Here is a 20,650-nt window from a genome sequence, read left to right as displayed (position 1 = left end):
AACAAGACTGGGAGCTGACTGTGGCTCAGATCATGAATTCCTTATTACAAAATTAAGACGTAAATTGAAGAAAGTAGGGAAAACCACTAGACCATTCAGGTATGACCTAAATCGAATCCCTTACAATTATACAGTGAAGTGACAAATAGACCCAAGGAATTAGATCTGATAGACAAGAGTGCCTAAAGAACTATGGACGGAGGTTTGTGACATTGTACAGGAGACAGGAATCAACACCATCCCCAAGAAAAAGAAATGCAAAAAGGCAAAATGGTTGTCTGAGACTCTACAAATAGCTGTGAAAAGAAGAGAAGCAAAAGGCAAAGGAGAAAAGGAAAGATATACCCATTTGAAAGCAGAGTTCCAAAGAATACCAAGGAGAGATAAGAAAGCCTTCCTCAGTGATCAATGCAAAGATATAGAGGAAAACAACAGAATGGGAAAGACTAGAGATCTCTTCAAGAACATCAGAGATACCAAGGGAACATTTCACGCAAAGATGGGCTCAATAAAGGACAGAAATGGTATGGACCTAACAGAAGCAGAAGATATTAAGAAGAGGTGGCAAGAATACAGAGAAGAACTATACAAAAAAGATCTTCATGACCCAGATAACCACAATGGTGTGATCACTCACCTGGAGCCAGACATCCTGGAATGTGAAGTCAAGCGGGCCTTAGGAAGCATCACTATGAACAAAGCTAGTGGAGGTGATGAAATTCCAGTTGAGCTCTTTCAAGTCCTCAAAGATGATGCTGTGAAAGTGCTACACTCAATATGCCAGAAAATTTGGAAAATTCAGCAGTGGCCACAGGACTGGAAAAGGTCAGTTTTCATTCCAGTCCCAAAGAAAGGCAATACCAAAAACCGATCAAAATACTGCATAATTGCACTCATCTCACATGCTAGCAAAGTAATGCTCAAAATTCTCAAAGCCAGGCTTCAACAGTATATAATCCAAGAACTCCCAGATGTTCAAACTGGATTTAGAAAAGGCAGAGGAACCAGAGATCAAACTGCCAACATCTGTTGGATCATCGAAAAAGCAAGAGAGTTCCAGAAAAACATCTATTCCTGCTTTATTGACTACACCAAAGCGTTTGACTGTGTGGATCACAACAAACTGGAAAATTCTTAGAGATGGGAATACCAAACCACCTGACCTGCCTCCTGAGAAATCTGTATGCAGGTCAAGAAGCAAAACTTAGAACTGGACAAAAACAACAGACTGGTTCAAATCAGGAAAGGAGTACGTCAAGGCTGTATACTGTCACCCTGCTTATTTAACTTATATGCAGAGTACATCATAAGAAATGCTGGGCTGGATGGAGAACCAGCTGGAATCAAGATTGCCAGGAGAAATACAATAACCTCAGATATGCAGATGACACCACCCTTATGGCAAAAAGCAAATAAGAACTAAAGAGCCTCTTGATGAAAGTGAAAGAGGAGAGTGAAAAAGTTGGCTTAAAACTCAACATTCAGAAAACTAAGATCATGGCATCTGGTCCCATCACTTCAAGGCAAAGAGATGGGGAAACAATGGAAACAGTGACAGACTTGATTTTGGGGGGCTCCAAAATCACTGCAGATGGTGATTGCAGCCATGAAATTGATAGGCGCTTGCTCCTTGGAAGAAAAGATATGACCAATCTAGACAGCATATTAAAAAGCAAAGACATTACTTTGCCAACAAAGGTCTGTCTAGTCAAAGCTATGGTTTTTCCAGTAATCATGAATGTACCTGAGAGGTGGACTATAAAGCAAGCTGAGCGCTGAAGAATTGCTGCTTTTGAACTGTGGTGTTGGAGAAGACTCATTTGAGAGCCCTTTGGACTGCAAGGAGAGCAAACCAGTCAATCCTAAAGGAAATCAGTCCTGAATATTCATTGGAAGGACAGATGCTAAAACTGAAACTCTAATACTTTGGCCACCTGATGCAAAGAACTGACTCATTGGAAAAGACCCTGACGCTGGGAAAGACTGAAGGCAGGAGGAGAAGGGGACAACAGAGGATGAGATGGTTGGATGGCGTCACTGACTCAATGGACATGAGTTTGAGGAAGCTCCGGGAGTTGCTGATGGACAGGAAAGCCTGGCATGCTGCAGTCCATGGGGTCACAAAGAGTAGAACACAACTGAGCGACTGAACTGAACTGAATGTATCTAAATGCCACTGCATCTTAAGATGCCATCAACTTTAAGAGAATATCATTTTATATATTACTAAGGAGGAAAAAAAAAGAAAAACTCGGCCAATTAAATTTAAGACAGCATCAATTTTAAGACAGTCTAACTTCAAGACTTTTTTTTTAATTAACATAAGCCTTAGAACAGATAAAATATGGAAAAATTCAGAAGCCAGCTTAAGTTCACAAAACTTTTCTCTCCTACAGTAATTCATTTGGGCCTAGGAATCATTCTTGTTTTACAGACAAGGAAAGAGGAAGGCCACATAATTAGCAAGAGAGGCAAGACTAGAACTTAGGTCTCCTGACTCCTGATGAGAGTATTCTGTTCACCACTGGACATGGAATACTTTCTGGTATCTGATGGGAACAGACATATCTTGGTTTTCTGAGAGACAAGGTCTCTGAGTTTTAAGAAACATATTTACCCACATTATCCACATCCCTCTCAAGATATAAAACATTTCCATTACTTCACAAAGTTCAACTCCTTCCCTCCCCTAAGGAAAGATCAGTTCTTTCACCACAGATTAGTTTTGCCTGTTTCAGAAGTTCACAAAAATGGAATTATACCCTTCCGCATGTGGCTGTTCACGTAACATAGTGACTCAAGAGATCTGGTCATCATGTAGTTCATTGCTTTGCATGCTTGAGTAATATTCCACAGTATGGATAAGCCATACTTCATTTACCCATTCCTCTGTTGATGGATGTTAGGGTTGCTTCCAGCTTTAGGTTGTTTTGAATTAAGCAGCTTTGAATATTCTTATGTAAATCTTTATGGATACATGTTTTCATTTCTCTTGGATAAGGGCCTATAAGTGGAGTTACTGGGTGATGGGGTAGATGTCTATTTAACTTGATAATAAACAGCCAGTGAATGTATCATTTTATACCCCCATTAGCAATGAAAGCATTCTAGCTGCTTTACAAAAACAAAAAGGGAAGAAGAAAAAGAAAGGCAAAACCATCTCCTGTTGCTCTCTGGTCTATAACCACTTCTTTTTGCTACTGAGTCCTCATGGCCTCTGTAACATGAAACACAAAGACCTTTCCCAGGCTTCTTCATGATGAAACACAGCTTTTAAGAAGCTTATTTTTAAATAAATAACAAATCCTTACACTGTAGGCTTTAAGTCTCATTTTTTCCTTTTTATCATCAGGAATTGATAATGTGACCCTAACACTTGCCAACTTAGTCGTTTAGCAAATTATTAACAGGTAGCCCCATCATGTGAGGCCGTCTGTTTATCTTTCCGCTGATTACTGCACACTTCTGCCCTTTGAAAACCGTGTCACCTGAAGAATAAATGCCCTGTTAAAGAGAAAAAGAAAACTGCAAATGAGAAGGAAGGAGGGGAAGAAAGATGAAGGGAGAAAAGGGTGGTTCATTGCATTGTGTTTCTCAACTGCATTCAAACCATTTATAGAGTTAAGATCTGAAACAACTGGAAAAAGAGAGAAAGCATTCAGATACAAAGAATAAACAGTAAACCTCTGGCTGCTGCTGCTGCTAAGTCGCTTCAGTCATGTCTGACTCTCTGCGACCCCATACTTGGCAGCCCACCAGGCTCCCCCATCCCTGGGATTCTCCAGGCAAGAACACTGGAGTGGGTTCCCATTTCCTTCTCCAGTGCACAAAAGTGAAAAGTGAAAGTGAAGTCACTCAGTCGTATCTGACCCTCAGCGACCCCATGGACTGCAGCCTACCAGGCTCCTCCAAGCATACAAAGAGCAACCTATTACAGACCCAAGATTTTGCAGCTAGTCTAACTCGAAAAGGGGTTCAATTTTTAAAGTTTCGGCAGATTCAAAATTAAACAATCAAACAGTTAATATTTGCCTTGTAAGCCTAATACTTTGAAGAGCCAGGGAAGAATTTAGTCACTATTTGACATTATTTGAGAGCAAAAGCACTCTGCAATAAAAGAACTCTAAAATGAAGCCCAAGTACTGTGTAATCTTCTCAGTCTTCCAAAACCTGATCTGTCTTCAAATATATACTGTCCATCTACTGTTCAAATACTCAGCAGAATCGATCGACAGACACTGAGCCCCTGAATGAAGAGTATGAAGGCACGGGAGACGGTGTGCGTAGGTGGGAGTCCTCACCCCAGGGTCCCAGTCCCATTTTCCACCCCCAAGGGCAACACAGCCTGGACCTCCCCACTCACTCCCCAGTGCTCCATAGTCAAGATGACGGAGGGAACCACTCTTCCTCACTTTGTCAGAGTCCTTTCCTTAGACCCCTCACTTCTCCTATCCCGGTAAGGAAGGCCTGGTTACTAGGTGTGCCAATAACCAGGTGAACAAATCTGTCTAAATCAGGGAATAAGTACTAGGAAGCATATAAACTACATTCTCTAGCAAGCGCCTGTCATGGGTATTTTCAGCTCCATCTGTTTCATTTCTATGCACATCTCAATTAGCTCAAAAAAAAAACAGTAATAAATACTATTTATTAGTATTTAATAGTAATTAATAATTAAAAGTATAAAAAATACTACCCCATTAGTATTTAATAGTAATACTATTGCTAACTATAATAGCAATTACAATTTACTCTTTAACATGTGTACAATTTGTGTATACTGTCTCATTTAATCCTTAAAAAACAACTCTGTATAGGAGGTATTACTAACCCAGTTTGATAAATGAAAAAACTTAGGCTCAAAGTAACTTACCCAAGTTCACTTCACTAAGAGGTGACAGAAACAAGATTTCTGTCTGATTCCAATATGTTACCCTGGAACTCTGTATTATGCTGTATTGTCTCCCTTTAAGGTTATATCCTCTTCTATGAGTAAAATGCTGCTGATTTGCTTTTCAAAAGACTCTTCTTTAACAAAAGACTAAAACCAGAACCTTTTAAGCCCACAGAAGTATTACATGTGCACACACATTGTGCTATGAATCAAGTTACGATTACAAAATTCCTCTACAAGCCTACAGCACTTTTGTATATACACATTTTCATGGTATTTCTTAGGTAGGTGACTTTTCAGGGAGTTAGCTCTTGTTACATGTTTACTCTTAGTAAATTCCAATTTCATATGATCCTTCACCTCTGGAATATTGGAGACAATTTCAAAAGTCACTCCACAGCCTGGAATAGAACTTCGATGTGACATCTTTTTGAGGAGACTCTGAGCAAAACCCTAGAGAAAAACAAAAGAGAAGATATGGCTTCCCATCTCAAAAACTGAGTTTTCATTAACAAAGAGGCAACATAAAAGACACCATATTCATGCTAGCCAAAAAGAAAAAGAACATTATTTGCAATGTAAGTCAAAACCCAAATCACTACATACAGGTTCCTCAACTTGTTCTTAGTGCCCCCAAACAAACCCACTTATATGATGCTTGCATTTACCAGACCGAATACATGAAAAGTGCAGATCCTAAACTCTGGAACCACGTTAGGCATCTGGTTCAACTCTGCTTTAAAAAGGCTACAGAAAAAGACTGTTGACTTCTACACAATAAAATGACCTTCTAACTAAAATGTAAAGAAAGGCTGGTGACTCTTAATCCTTTTTTTTCCCAGCACGATGGACATCTTGCACTATGAATATTGACAAGTTCAGGCATTAAATTCTTGACCAAAGCAGGGTCGTTACGGAGAATGATTTAAGAGTGCATGGTCACTGTTTATGCTGACTGCGCTCTCTGCACGCTTTGAATTGAACTGTTGAATTAATGCATAGATGACTCATTTGAAGATGCTGCTAAGACTGAACATCCTGTAGAGGTTGAAGAGAGCAGGGATGAGGGCAGAATACAATTGGTGAATAAAGATAAGGAGGAGAGAGAATATTAAACCAACACTGAACCTCTTTCCCCATGCAAAAGCAAAGTAGGATATAGGTTTTTCAAAAAACACAAAAACCCAAACAGAACAGACAAAAAGCTGTTTGGTCTCAGAGGTATGTATTTTCACAAACTTATTTAATAATAATTAAGTGATCTTTAGTTAATTTTTAAGAACATTTTAGCATCTAAGAATGCAAGAGCCTCTTAGAATGCATATATTTCATCCCTTCACTCTTGACTCCAGCCTTGCAAGGCTGAACCATTACCAATTACACTGGTCAAAGTACAGCTACAGTTTGTTTTCTTTTAATGAGTGGTAGGAGGAGGTGAGGGAGCTGCCATTATCTTACTTTTCTGTTTTCTATTTGTATGAAATTATTGTTTTATTAAATGTTTTTTAATTTGGTAAAAGTTACATAAAACGTGCTACTTTAACCATATTTAACTGCACAGTTCAATGGCACTATGCAATATTCACCTTGTTGCACAATCCATATCTTACCATCATCCATTTCCCTAATTCTTCATCTTCCTAAGCTGAGACTCTGTCCCCACTGAACACTAAGACCCATCCCCACTCCCCACCCCATCCCCTTGCATCTACCAATTGTAGGGAATCACTGAAGCTAACTTGCATGTATTAGGGTCATGAGGAAGTCTCTGCTCTCACTACAGAAAAGCAAATTTTAGTTAATGAACCATCTCAATTTCAGTTTGATATCAAATCATTTTAACCAGGGGGGAGTGCAGCAACTTCTCACTTCTAAAAATTTTAAAAATTAATTAAAAAAAGAAAAAAAATAGAAGAAACCTGGTGACTTCACAACACACCTTTCTATTAAAATTTCTGTGGGGGCAGGTAGTTGAATCAGGCCAGTCTCAGCACCTGGCAGCCAGAACCCCTAGTTCAGGCAACGTGTCTTTTTCCAATTCCTCAAAGATTTCTCAAAAAAGAGTGAATGGGAGACACAGCACGTACATCAGCAGCTACCCCATGACCTGTATGTCCTGATGCTGGAGCGCCAAGCCAAAGAGCTGAATTTTAACAGCATTACGGCCCGTCTTCATTCAAAGATTGATATCAGTGTGACATTTAGAACTAAAGATTAATTTTTAGGGGTAGAGATTACATCTAGGACTCTGTCAACCATGACTGTACTCTTCTAAATGAGAATATTTACTTTCATCTGTCTGGTTTTAGCCAGTATATTGAGAAGAATCCCTAGACTCAACCTCTCAAATCCTATCTTTGCAAAACCAATATGAGAAGTACTTTCTATTCTTATCTAGAAGTTTTCTACTAAACTGGTTCATGTGGCACCAGGTCCTTCATAATCTCGCTGCAACTGTGTGGACAGGCGTGGTCATGGCCTCTGCAGAACACTCTGACCATCAGACTATGCTTCTCATGGTCCCCAAGCCTGCCACGCCCATTCCTCCCTCGCCATCTCTGCACGTGTATTTCCTCCTCTCTGGGGAGCAGCCAAAAAGTCCTTCTCTGCCTGCCAACCGCCCCTGTCCGCAGCGGAGCAGCTGCATGTCCCCCTCCCCTCCTCCCTGACTGCTCTTGTACCGCTGCCGTGGCGAGCATCTGCACAGCGGTGCCACCACCACGGAAGACCGGCCCCTGTTTATACACACTCACGGGCCAATGGACACGGGCTCTTTAAGGACACAGGCTATTTCTCATTCATCTTTTTACCCCAAAGCTTGGCAGAGGACTCTCTCCAAATACATGAATCAGTGAACCAGCAGAACGGAAAGGAAAGCATGGAAAACCAAGGGTGAGGAGCACAAACAACAGCTCATCGGCAGTGAACTTCTCATCTTATCAGAACCAGGTGGAAAGTCAAAGACAAAACAGTGAACTTTGCCTTGACAGGGCTCTGTGGCACCCACAAGAAGGGCTGAGAGCTGTGACTGTGGAGTCATAAAGATTCAGGGTAACAGTGCAGTGCCATCTAGGAGGCAGTCAGGCTGAAGGGCTCCGGGACTGAAGCAAGCATGGGCACGGGACAGCCACAGTCGCCTGGAGGAGAAAAGCTCAGAGTGCCACAGAGACTGTGGGGTCAGAGGCCAGAGCGATCCTTCCACTGCCCCGCCCTTACGTCAGACTCAAAGTCACCTCTTCAATGAGCGTCAGTGACCCACCTGCCGGCCGTGAACGTTAACACAAATGCGCTTGCGCAATACCAGCTGCATGTCGGCTGGATGGCTGAGCTGGACCGTCACCCGCACGATGAGAAACACCCGTTCGTCCACGGGGGTGCCTTTACTCAGCTGAGGGCAGCCGTGCACGGCGGAGTCCCAGGAGGCTTCCGCTTTCACCTGCGGAGAAGACGGGAAGGACGGAGTCACCTCCTCCTCCTAAAACACAGAACCTCACAAGGAAACGTCTTGGCTTGGCCGAAGGGGAGCAGACCAGTCACGAGGGCAGTGCTGCCTGCAGCATGACCTGGGAGACCACGGAACCCGGGGATGTGGCCTCAGGTACCTACCTGGGCGGGTACAGAGCAGGATGCTCCTGGTTGGCAGCAAAAATGAATTTACTTTGAAAAATACTCAAATGGAAAGCTGTAAATTTAGTATAATGAACTCCTGTGTTTCTCCCATACAAATGCATCAACTGTGAATATCTTCCCTTTTTTCCTCTTTCTAACACATACACACTCAATATTGCTGTTGTTTTCAGGTGTTTTTTTTGCTAAAGTACTTTAGAGTAAGTTACAGACGTGTAATTCTTTATCCCTGAACACTCTAGCAAGTATCTTTTTTCTTTTTTTTAAGATTTTTTGATGTGGGCCAATTTTAAAGTCTTTACTGAATTTGTTACAATATTACATTGGTTTGATGTTTTGGATTTTTGGCCCCGAGGCATGTGGGATCTTAGTTCCACGACCAGGGATCGAACCTCCACCCTTTGCATTGGAAGGCAAGATTTGAACCACTGGACCATCAGGAAAGTCCCAGCAAGTATCTTTTTAGAGCAAGGACCTCCTCCGACTTAACCATAGAACAATGATCATATTCAGGAAATGTAACACCGATACAATACTATTAAATAATACAGAGTCCATACGCAGATGTTTCAGCAGTTCTGATCTGGGACCTCAAACTACATTTAGCTGTCCTGTCCTTTTAGTCCACTTTCATCTAGGCTGGTTCCTAGCCTTTCTTTGCCATTCATGACACTGGCTTATTAAAGAAGGGTGCAGGCCCACTGTTTTACAGAACGTTTTACTGTTTTTACAGAACACACCCCAGTTCAAGCTTTGCATCTCTGAATAACGCTAAGTGTTGGTATGTCCTTCTAAGTATTGCACTGGCTTTCCTTCCTTAAAATCTTTCATTATTTTTCCAATATACTCAGAATTAGAAACTAAGCCCCGCTTAATCACTCAGACTGAAACATTTTCATCTGGCTTCGTCTAGTCCTTTTCCCCCTTATTCACAAGTCTTTACTAAAGCATTTCAAAGTCAGTGCCAAACATCGTGCTGTTTTGCCTCCATGTATGTCAGGAGCATTTCCCCAGAGAGTGGACCACTGCTGATCTGAACTGCTAATACTAACAGAGATCCTTTACCAGGAAGAGCTGTGTCACAGTGAATGGGCATAATCTGATTGGTCCTTTGCTTCTGGAACTGGTTCCGTTCTTCGCGGAAATCACAATTAAGATTTTTGTTTATATTTCTTGAGAAATGGAGGCACTGAAATGATAACTTTGCTGATTGTTCCCAAAGGCCTCGGGAAAGGTTTAAGGAACTACTTTTCACCCAGTCTTCCCGAGTTACACTTTATTTACCTCTCCGTCATGCTGTCTGACGATCTGCAGCTCAAAGAACTCGTCCTCTTCTTCCCCAGTGAGGGTAGCATCCCATCCACCGGCTTCGGGGTCATCGAGATTATCCTGAGAGCTGAAATCATCAGCTAAAAGCGGAGGAGTTCCATTAAATACGGAGATCACTTTAAAGGATAACCCCTAACAGCTACATTTCAATGTGCTTAGTAGCAGAATTCTCCTGCCTCAAATTTCATTTGCTTTTGGCTCTGAAATCTTACATGACACAGAGGATGACCATTAAACAGTTCACACATCTGAGATGGGAGACGCTGCAAGAAAATTCTCTCAATCCAATTGCCTGCCTCCGTGCCTTATTTTGCATGGAAAGCAATGGAAGCCAAGAAACCCAAGAGGTTACTCAAGGTCAACCCATAAATGTTAAGGATAGGATTATAACCCCAATTCCCCGTCTTTCAGTGCACTGAAGACATGACAATGAGAGTGATTCCAATGATCTGACAGGTAAATTTAACAAACCAAATCTACTGGCTACATGAGCTGGCAACAGAATGGTTGCCCTGTGGTCCCCTGATTATTCCTGTCCAAGCCTGACCCTCCCAATTCCCCATCCATCTAAGCTTGGGGGTGAGCATCGAAAGTCTCTTTTCTAGGACGTGGGCTTCGTGGACCAAGAACAGACATAAGGCTGAACAGGGTGCTTCTCCTGTCTTGGAATATCCATACTGCTAGGTCTTCTTTAAGCTTGTTCTTTTCTACTTTCTAGCCCTCCTGCACACAAGTACACACCCCTCACCCATCTAGGAACCTACTGTAAGGACAGGACAGAGTTGCCTTCAGTCTCCAAGGCTCAAGAGAACAAGGCAGGATAAAGCACCATGGCAAGACCTTAAAACCCCGACGGGTGGACAGACAGTGCAAGTGGCTAAGTGTTCTTCTCTGACTCCCTGCGTATGTAAACATCACCCACGCATCCAAGTAAGCCAAATGGTGCATGCATGCAGTTGCTAGGCCATCAGACTGTGACCCCATGGACTGTAGCCCGCCAAGTTCATCTGTCCATGGGATTTTCAAGGGAAGAATACTGGAGTGGGTTGTCGTTTCCTCCTCTAGGAGATTGTCCTGACCCAGGGATTGACCCTGGGTCTCCATACTGGCAGGTGGGTTCTTTACTGCTGAGTCACCAGCTAAGTCCAAGCCAAATGGTACAGGACACTAAATACCTGAGATGCTGAAACACACTCTCAGAGTGAAAGAAAACTAGGAGGGCATCCACGCTTGTCTGTTTAGGATAGTTCATTTTAATACACGGTTCTTCTGCAGATGTCTTTGGCATTTAAATGCTGACTTTTAAATTATTTTTAGCTCTTTAATCTTACCTTTTCATTTTCAGTTTCTCTCCTCAGACAGAATATATGTAAAATGGAGCTGTATCCAAAATATTTCACAAGAGTGAAAAAAATGACAGTAATTTTTAATAGGTGCAGGGGCGGGGGGAGTGATGCATGGATGGATGGCACAAGAACTCACAGAAAAAGTGACAAATTCATTAGATAATGCTAAGAAGACACCAGACAAAAGAAAACACGCTACACGAGCATCGCTAGTTATTAGTCATTTCCGGAGAGAAGTCTCTTCCTGAGAATTAAGTGCAGGAAAACATTACTACCATCCTAAATTGAAGGGAGAGAACACATCGCGATGAAACATACCTATCACTGTTATAAAAACATTAAGCTTACAGGAAATTCATTCTCTGTTGAGGTATTAGAGTCTTTTTGCACACATAAAATGGACCTGAACCTCAGGCCTGCAGAACTGCCTATCTGCATACCTGGTTAGAATCTAAATGTTACTTGGGCTTCCCAAGAGGCTCAGGGGTAAAGAACCTGCCTGCCAGTGCAGGAGACACGTATTCGATCCCTGGGTTGGCAGGATTCCCTGGAGAAGGAAATGGCAAACCACTCCAGTATTCTAGCCTGGGAAATCCCACGGACGGAGGAGCCTGGCGGGCTGCAGCCCATGGGGTCGCTAAAGAGTTGGACACGACTTAGTGACTGAACAACAGCAGGTGTTACTCAGACATGAAGTTTTCAGAGGAAAGCCTTCAGAAGGGACTTCCTCACTTACCATTTAAGTCAAGGAATATGACAGGAATGTGCGTTTCCATCCCAGGAACGGGGGTCCTGAAACATAACGGACAACAGCATCTCAAACAAAGCAGCCTTTCTTGGTGGCATGTATTGGCTTGGCCAAAAAGTTCGTTTGGGTTTTCATAAGATGTTATAACAAACCCAAAGTAACTTTTTGGCCAAGCCAATGCTTTGTATCTCAGCTTTCATATATTAAGAGCTATTAGAGGTCAACCGATAATAATGCTGGGTACTGCGTTTGCTATAATTTCACATGAGAGGTGCCACAAAGACTTGACTATCACCACTCTTTCTTTTCTCTGGTGCTCTCGTGTAATTTATCATACACTCTGACACCAGAACTCAGGAGACACATGTACCTGTTTAAAACTGAAGTTGAAGCTCCCTTGTTTAAATGTACCTTCTTACAAAGTTATATATCTAAGGGCCCCATGTGGCTTAATTCAATATTTTTAATTTCTATAAAGTGGCACAGAATATCTGCTGACAGTTAAGTTTAGGCCAGCACCAAAATCAAAAACTCCTTGAGATGCAATTTTATCAGGAGTGAACAGTCTTTTAAGGGAATGACCCAAGTAATTAACATATTAACTATTTTTTTTAATGCTAAATGCGATGGTACTAAATATTGATTTAGATTCTCAGAAATCTTAATTACTTGGGCCAATAACAATATTACTTAATAAAACACAGTTTTAGGGCACAGTTATTCCAACTCATGAAAATAATTTAACACTTCCTCTAATTCAGACAATTTTTTTCCCCATATGCTATGACTCATCCATTAATCAAAGCAGAGGCAACATTCACAGTGGAAGTGGGCAGCCCTGGGAGCACCGAGAATGTTGGAAGACAGATGGCTGCACCATACCATTCTGCCGGGGCCCCTGGAATCCCACTGCCGGCCGAGGGGACCATGACTGCGTTCCTCTCCTCCGTCAGAGTCAGCCTCATCTCTAGGAGCTGAGCTTCACGGTCGGCATCATCCTCTGTCTTATCTAGAACATTAGGAATCAGGATCAAACACAGGTAGCCCACTTCCTCCTCCTGTGTACGCTCTGTATATGCCAGGTACTGGCTGATGGGGGTTCACCAGCAACTTATGACTTCCCCAGTTCCTGATGAAAATTTGCTCATGATAAAATACTGACTACCGGCTGGCGGGGCTGGTGTGCTCTCACTGAGGGGCCACCTTCAGTTCATCAAAGGCCACAGAGGAACAGAACAAAAATGATCTTGAGAGTCAGACGGTTCAGGGGCTTCTAGACCAGAAACCAAGAAATGCTGGCCTCTTCCTTGGTTATGTCTGCGGGACAGCGTTTATTGCACATACTCTGCTTCCTCGTCATTGAGGGGGAAGGGAGACCTACTCAAAGACCTCATTAGAACAAGGGAACCATCCTTCTGAAAGGATATGACACGAATCAGCACCGTTCCTGTGCTCTCGCGGTTCCCGTGATGGGTGAGTTCATCTACTTTTCCTTTCTGTGACGGCCAATGGGGATTAACCACACTCTGATGTGGGGGAAGGGAAACATTCCAGTTGCTCTTCGTACCATGTTTACTGACAAGCTTCTGCAGTTGTTGATCTAAATACTCCTGACGTTTTGTTAATGCATTTAGCCATTTTCTGCGGAGTCTCTCTAAATCCCGATCCTGGAAGTAAACAGAGGAACTTAGAGTAAATATGTCGTCAAGACAGTACATCTTACTCTAATAGGCTTCAAAGATGTAAAGTATTACACCCTAACATTTTTGTTATCACTGTAAGTTGACTTCAGCCATTATTAAGAACAGAAACTTTCAGAAATTAAAGCATGTGTCCTATAGTAAGACCATTCCTGAAAGGGCATTCTCTGATATCCAGAACCAGTTGCATTTCTGTTGGCTCAAAGGATAGAACAGAACTTCAAGTATCTGTATAGCAGAGCTCATCTGCAAGGTCTCTTTGCTGATAAAAGTCACAAATACTGGGACTTCCCAGTGGTCTGGTGGTTAAGATTCTGCCTTCCAATGGAGGGAACGCACGTTTGATCCCTGGTTTGCAAACTAAGATCCCACAAAAATCACAAATACTATTTGATAATCCTCACATTTATTTCCTTTAGAACCATCATAAGAACTTTTCAAATTTCTTAACTATAGTCTTCAACATGTTTCACCAGTCTCTGTACATCACGTAAATGCTTCTCTCCTTGTTTCTGTGGGATTCTGGAGGGGAGTGTGTTATCAACAGACTAAACTCTACCAGTCAACACCTGACTACACGCCCATCTTACCTCATTTCCTTCTGTAATAAAGTTACGAGACGGGTAGATCAGGGGAATGCTCAGCAGACTGGGCGTATCTGGGTTTCACTAAGGCACTTAACCAAATAACTCCTGACATTCTTGTGGACAAGATGGAGAAATGTGCAATGGATCTACTTGGGCGAAATTACGGACGAATGAAATATCACATCCAAAGGACAGTGATTCATGGAATAACATCAGCTTAAAAGAAGTCTGTACGGTCGTGCCACAGGACTCTGTATTTAACCCTCTCCGATGCAAGGCTTTTATCAGTGACTTATAGGAAGGCAGACATTTTTATCCAATTAGAATGAGGCCAAATCATGAGGGTGACGACACTGGATGACATATTCAGGATCCAAAGAGCTCTGACAGTCCTAGATGATGACTAACCAGACTGGCAAAATAAAACTTATCAGACATAAACAAAATCTTGCAGGAGAGTATGGAATGAAGCAAGGGAGAAAATGAAAAAAAATCTGTATGACTCCAAGAAATGGGAAAAGGGGACCTGGCTTAAAGTGTGGAAGACACCTAGGGGCGTGGCTTGAAGACACCTATGGGGGTGCAGCTTCACTGGAGCCCAGTCTGGGACCACTCTTTTGGGGAAACAGGAAAAGGATCTGAAGAAATGGGTCTGTAAGGGCCTGGATGGGGAGCCCCAGGTTTGGAAAAGGAGATAACAGTCACAAAGGGTGGTTCTCGACTCTGTTTTAAAACTTGAGAAAAAGCAATACTTGAATCAAAACTAATTGTGTAATTATTAAGCGACAGGATGGCAAGACTCGAGAACCTGTAATTGAGTACTTTAATCAAGCTAATTTGATGAGGCTAACCCGTGCTTCATTACCTGGTAGCTGTCCATGTCCTCCTCTTCCTCCTAAAAGGAAAAATATATTATGCAGAGCCGAAACCAGCTTCTATCCAAGAATCAGGCTACACTACACAATCCAAACCTAGCCCTACAGTTTATATTTTCTAATTTTATGAATATGCCTGTTGAGCTCCCACCAGCTTCCACCCCCACTCTCGATTTTACAGTTTCCAGGGAGTTGGAGTGAAACCTCGAGCTTCTCACAGGAAAGTGAAGAACACTCATTTGACCTTTTCAGGAGCCAGTACAATACTTTTCCTGCTGGGTTTATAGTCCTACTCCCCAGGGGAAATCAAACACCTGCTGGCAGAGAGTCTTCATAAGCCAGTAGGGGGTTTCCGGGGAGATGTGGGTGATGGGGGGAGGGGGTTAATGACTAGCACGCACCGAGGAGTTCCGGGAGGCGGAGGTGTTTTAACCCTCAGCTTGCCCTGGACCGCGGACAACCAACGGTCTGAGGCAGCAATTCTATGCAAAAGCAATACAGTTTTAAAAAAAAAGAGGACGAAAAGAAAAAGAGATATCAAAGGAAACAAAATACTGAAAAGAACTGTTCATGGAAGGCAGTTTTCTGACAGGTTCCCGAAGACTCTGGCCGGTTGGCTGTCCTGAGACTCACATGAACGGTCTCGTGGGTCTTTGGTGACCGTGGCGCCCTGACTCTCACACACCCGATGCCGACCGACAGGATACGCTCCTCCATCAGCGGCAGAGTCCCGGATTCCTGCACAGACTTCACTTCCACCTGGACTCGCCGGGACTGCCCCTGCACCACACACAATTTTTTAAGAGTTTCTGAAAATGAGTCTAAGCTCCAAAATTTGGGTTTAGAGAGACCCCTACAGGCGAATGTTGAGAAAAGCATTTAGCTTTCAAGGTACTGTATCTTTCACATTTAGTAGTAAATTACAAATTAAAAAACTAATCAAGAACAAACCTATAGTTTACATATTTTTTGAAAAAAAAAACATTAAAAGAAAACATTCTAACCAAGGAAATACAAAATGCTAGATAATACAAAATGTTCAATTTACTAAACGGCAAAATAATATAAAATGTTAAACTAGTAATTAAAATAAGCATGAAATACCTTTACTTTCACTAAGTTAGTAATTATTGTTTAGAAAGGCAATTTATAATATTGCCCAAAGTTTATGAAAAAGGCAATTACAGACACTGTGGAGAAGGCAATGGCACCCCACTCCAGTACTTTTGCCTGGAAAATCCCATGGACAGAGGAGCCTGGTAGGCTGCAATCCATGGGGTCGCTAAGAGTTGGACACGAATGAGCGACTTCACTTTCACTCTTCACTTTCCTGCATTGGAGAAGGAAATGGCAACCCACTCCAGTGTTCTTGCCTGGAGAATCCCAGGGATGGGGGAGCCTGGTGGGCTGCCGTCTAAGGGGTCGCACAGAGTCGGACAGGACTGAAGTGACTTACCAGTGGGTGGGAATATAAACTGGTAAAGCTTTCTGCAGGGCAGTTTGCCTTAAAAAATAAGTTTCACTTGATTCAGCTATTCAACTTTCTAGGAATCTATTTTAATAATCATACATGCACATAAAGAATCTTACAGCACTATGAATAATAACAAAAAACCAGGTGTAAATTAAATGTACAATATTCATAACACAAGCTCTAGTATATTAATGAAATAAACTATCTATAGTATATTAGTGAAATATATACTGTAATCATTAAAATATTGCTATAGAAAAACATACATGATATATAAGTTAGAGTATGGTGGCAGATGTTAACTAGACTTCTTTTTAAAAAAGCCGATTACCAAACTCAGTATATAAAGATCCCCTTTAAAAAGTAAGTAATCAGACTAATAAGAATAATTACATTATCCTGAATTCTAATGCCCAATAAAATAATTTTAAACCAAGTTGCAAAATAAACAACTGATCAGAAAGACACTGTTCCTTCTTTAAGCACATTTTCACAATAAATACTACATGATTTTGAACATTTACAATGAAGTAGCATTTTAAAAGAAAGTTCCCAGTACCCCCAATCACTGATTTCAAAGCTGGCTTATAAATTTTAGGAATGTCAAACAGAATTTGAAAAACAGAATCAGAATATGTAATTTTGAGTCACTCTTCCCCTCTTCCATTGGATTTTAATTCCCAAGAGTTTTGCATCATCAGGAAAATCAACTTAGGCAATGATTGATCCTATCAAGCTAGATTGAAAGAGATGGGTTGCAGATGTCTTTGATTTAATATTTTCCAAGGACTATGTATCAGATACTTTGTGAAGAAAGTAACTCAAAAAACATTTTAATTGTCTAAAATAGTTTAGTCATTTCGATTGGCTACCTCTTGTTTTTACTTTGCTGAGACAGAAAGTGATCTGTTCTGAATGTGTACCCCAATGTGAAGGGTATCTACACTTTGGGGAAGGACACAGGAAAAGGAGAGGGGCAATGGAGGAAAAAGACCCAGGAATGGCTTAATGTTCCATAGAGAAGCCTTGGACAGAACGTGTAACCTACTGAATTTCTTGTAACTGCTGCTATTTCACCATTTTTAAACTACAAAACTAGCATATGGTTAATATCCTAAGTTCTCCTCTGGAACTTTCCTATTCAAGGTTCCAACTTGGAAATATTGGGTTGGCCAAAATGTTCCAGTTTTTCCATACAATGTTATAGAAAAACCTGAACAAACCTTTTGCTGCTGCCGCTAAGTCGCTTCAGTCGTGTCCAACTCTGTGCGACCCATAGACGGCCTCCTACGGGGCTCCTCTGTCCCTGGGATTCTCCAGGCAAGACCACTGGAGTGGGTTGCCATTTCCTTCTCCAATGCATAAAAGTGAAAAGTGAAAGTGAAGTCGCTCAGTCGTGTCCGACTCTTAGCGACCTCATAGACTGAAGCCTATCAGACTCCTCCGTCCATGGGATTTTCCAGGCTAGAGTACCGGAGTGGGGTACCATTGCCTTCTCCGAATGAACCTTTTGGCCAAACCAAAATATTAAATTCTAATATGCCTACCATTCAAGGCCCTCCATGAATTAACCAGCTGCCACAAGCCTCTATTGATGTTGTTTAATCACCAACACCTGTCCGACTCTTTTGCGACTCCATGGACTATAGCCTGCCAGGCTTCTCTGTCCATGGGATTTCCCAGGCAAAGAGAATGGTTTGCCGTTTCCTCCTCCAGGGGATCTTCCCAACCCAGGGATGGAACCCATGTCTTCTGCATTGGCAGGCAGAATCTTTACCACTGAGCCACCAGGGAAGCCCACAAGCCTATATAACCCCTTCTGTTACTGCTTTCCAGGTCTTTCGATATATTACGTTCTACACAAACGTGCCTAATCCACCCTCTATCTCTATTTCTGCCATTTATATATGAAGAACCTTTCCAGCTTGGTACGATTCTTTCACCATCCAAGTCAAGACACACATCCTTCAAAAAAGCCTTTTCTGATAAATTCAAAATACCTTTGATCACTTTCAATAAAGGCTGCCAGAAGTGTGACAAACACTTAAATATTCAATTTATACCAAACCACAGAATATTATCTGGTCTTGCCTTCCAGGAGATGAATCTCTATGGCATTCAAAGTAGATATATATAGTTTTCAACAGATGTTCAGGAAAAGATGTTCTTCACGCCTTTCTGAATCCTATTTTATGTATATATCTCACACTACAATTTAAACTAATTTCCTTTTGCTTGTAGTGCCTTGTCCATACATGAATGAATGTGCTACAAGTCATTTACTAGGGTCAGAAAACAAGTGCTTATCATTTTCCTCCTCCCAAGACATTCAGAAACTGAAATATTTAAGCAAACTTTCTTTTGCTTTTAACCTTATATTTTGCTTTGAATGATTTCAATGTTTATTTTCTTGAGCCATTCTAATATTTTACTATTGTTTTAAAGTACGTAAACTATCATAGGATATAATAATCTACTTAACATTGACTTCATGTAAATAGCAAAAAAGTGTTTGTAAGTCTTACATGTAAATTCTATTAAGATGTTCTCTCTCATCTTTCATTTGCAGCACAGATACTATAGACTGCATCTGTCTGGAGTTAAGTGACAATTCTCACACACTTGCTATACTGGTTTCTTGCTGGCAGGTGTTCACATCTACCTAGCTGCCCTGATTTCACATGTCCGTTGTTAGGGCTTTCCCAGTGGCTCGGTAAAGAACCTGCCTGCAACACAAGAGACACGAATTCAACCCCTGGGTCAGGAAGATCCCCCAGAGAAGGAAATGCAATGCACTCCAGTATTCTTGATTGGAGAATCCCACGGACAGAGGAGCCTGGCGGGCTACAGTCTACGGGATTGCAAGGAGTCAGACACGACTGAGCTCGCGCACACACACCAGCAAATCATGCCACCTGAGAGCTGCAGGAACCCTTGATTATAGCCAAGTCAGACAGAAAGGCAAGTGACCTAGGGCCCCAGCTAGCATCTGAAGTGAAGGCGGTCATGTGCTTAATTAACTCTGAGCCCTTAAATCTGTGGCCTGAGGCTCACTCTCGGTGGGTTAGGGTCCAAATGGAATTGAATTCTACGACACCCTATTGATGTCTATGGAGAAGCAGAGAACTGGTGGGCTTTAGGCCTCCCTACTTCTCGCCTCCCCAGTCTCTAGCAATGGGCTCTGCATACCCGTTAGAAATTAGTTTCTAATCCTCACACTAACCCTACAAGGCTAGTGTTATCATCCCCTGCACATCACACCTGAGGCAAGATTCCAGAAGGTGCTGAACTTGCTCACAGATACAGAGCGAGGCCAGGGACAGCTGGAACCGAGCCCTGGCATATTAGACTCCACAGTGCTTGTTCTTTCTACCATATTACACGGACTCTCTGCATCTTTATAAATGCTCTAATGCTGCTTGATATATTCCTTTTACTTCCAACAATTCAATTCTAAGTCACTTTATTTACCTTTTTCTTACTTCAACTTAACAGAAGTTGGTTTTAAATACTAAAGATAGCATTTTTTTTTTTTTAAATGAAAGAAAATACACATGAAGTGAGAGACGACTTTAACAGAAGAAATGATCTTGGCCAATCTAGATTTCATCATCACTGATGTTTCCACTAAAAGGAATCCAATATTAACCTTTATGACACCAAAGAATTCAATGCTAACATTCGCAATTTCGTTACCTGCCGGAGCTGGAAGATCCCACCCGTCGGCACGTCCTTTGCAGGAATCACCTCTACAGGGCAGTACTCCCCATTCTCATTCTGTTCCAAGATTTGAACCCAAAACTCCACTTTCCTGGTGACTTCGCTCCACCTAGGAAATAGTTGAAGTTCTTGGAAAATCATACATTTCTATTTCAATACAAACAGCTTAGGACCCTACCCATGAGAATTAGCAATGATAATGACCTCCAAATAGAGTAACTCTGTTATTAGAGTAATCTGAGGTTCAATGAGGAATACACAAGTACATCCTAGCAAATGTGATTGAAAGTGAAGTTCAACAAACAGTATCAGAACTAAAAGATGATGCCTTTATTTCATTCATAAAGGTG

The 20,650-nt window shown here is 41.8% G+C and overlaps 1 protein-coding gene across 2 annotated transcripts in view; it reads right to left on the bottom strand.

Moving 5' to 3' along the window:
• KIF13B (kinesin family member 13B) overlaps positions 1-20,650 on the bottom strand; it is a 212,224-nt gene that overhangs the window by 53,726 nt on the left and 137,848 nt on the right. For both annotated transcript variants that reach the window (XM_027549009.1, XM_027549010.1), the window contains exons 24-32: positions 20,277-20,409; positions 15,740-15,886; positions 15,097-15,126; positions 13,512-13,611; positions 12,827-12,953; positions 11,933-11,988; positions 9,806-9,930; positions 8,154-8,330; positions 5,255-5,347 (exon numbers count right to left, since the gene is read on the bottom strand). In XM_027549009.1, coding sequence (XP_027404810.1) covers positions 5,255-5,347; positions 8,154-8,330; positions 9,806-9,930; positions 11,933-11,988; positions 12,827-12,953; positions 13,512-13,611; positions 15,097-15,126; positions 15,740-15,886; positions 20,277-20,409 — 988 coding nt within the window. The remainder of the gene's footprint in view (positions 1-5,254; positions 5,348-8,153; positions 8,331-9,805; positions 9,931-11,932; positions 11,989-12,826; positions 12,954-13,511; positions 13,612-15,096; positions 15,127-15,739; positions 15,887-20,276; positions 20,410-20,650) is intronic.

Source organism: Bos indicus x Bos taurus, chromosome 8 (assembly GCF_003369695.1).
Source record: "Bos indicus x Bos taurus breed Angus x Brahman F1 hybrid chromosome 8, Bos_hybrid_MaternalHap_v2.0, whole genome shotgun sequence".
In the NCBI taxonomy this organism is placed as follows: Eukaryota; Metazoa; Chordata; class Mammalia; order Artiodactyla; family Bovidae; genus Bos; species Bos indicus x Bos taurus.
Note: the sequence above shows the minus strand (reverse complement) of the source record. Positions and strands in the feature narration are given on the sequence as shown.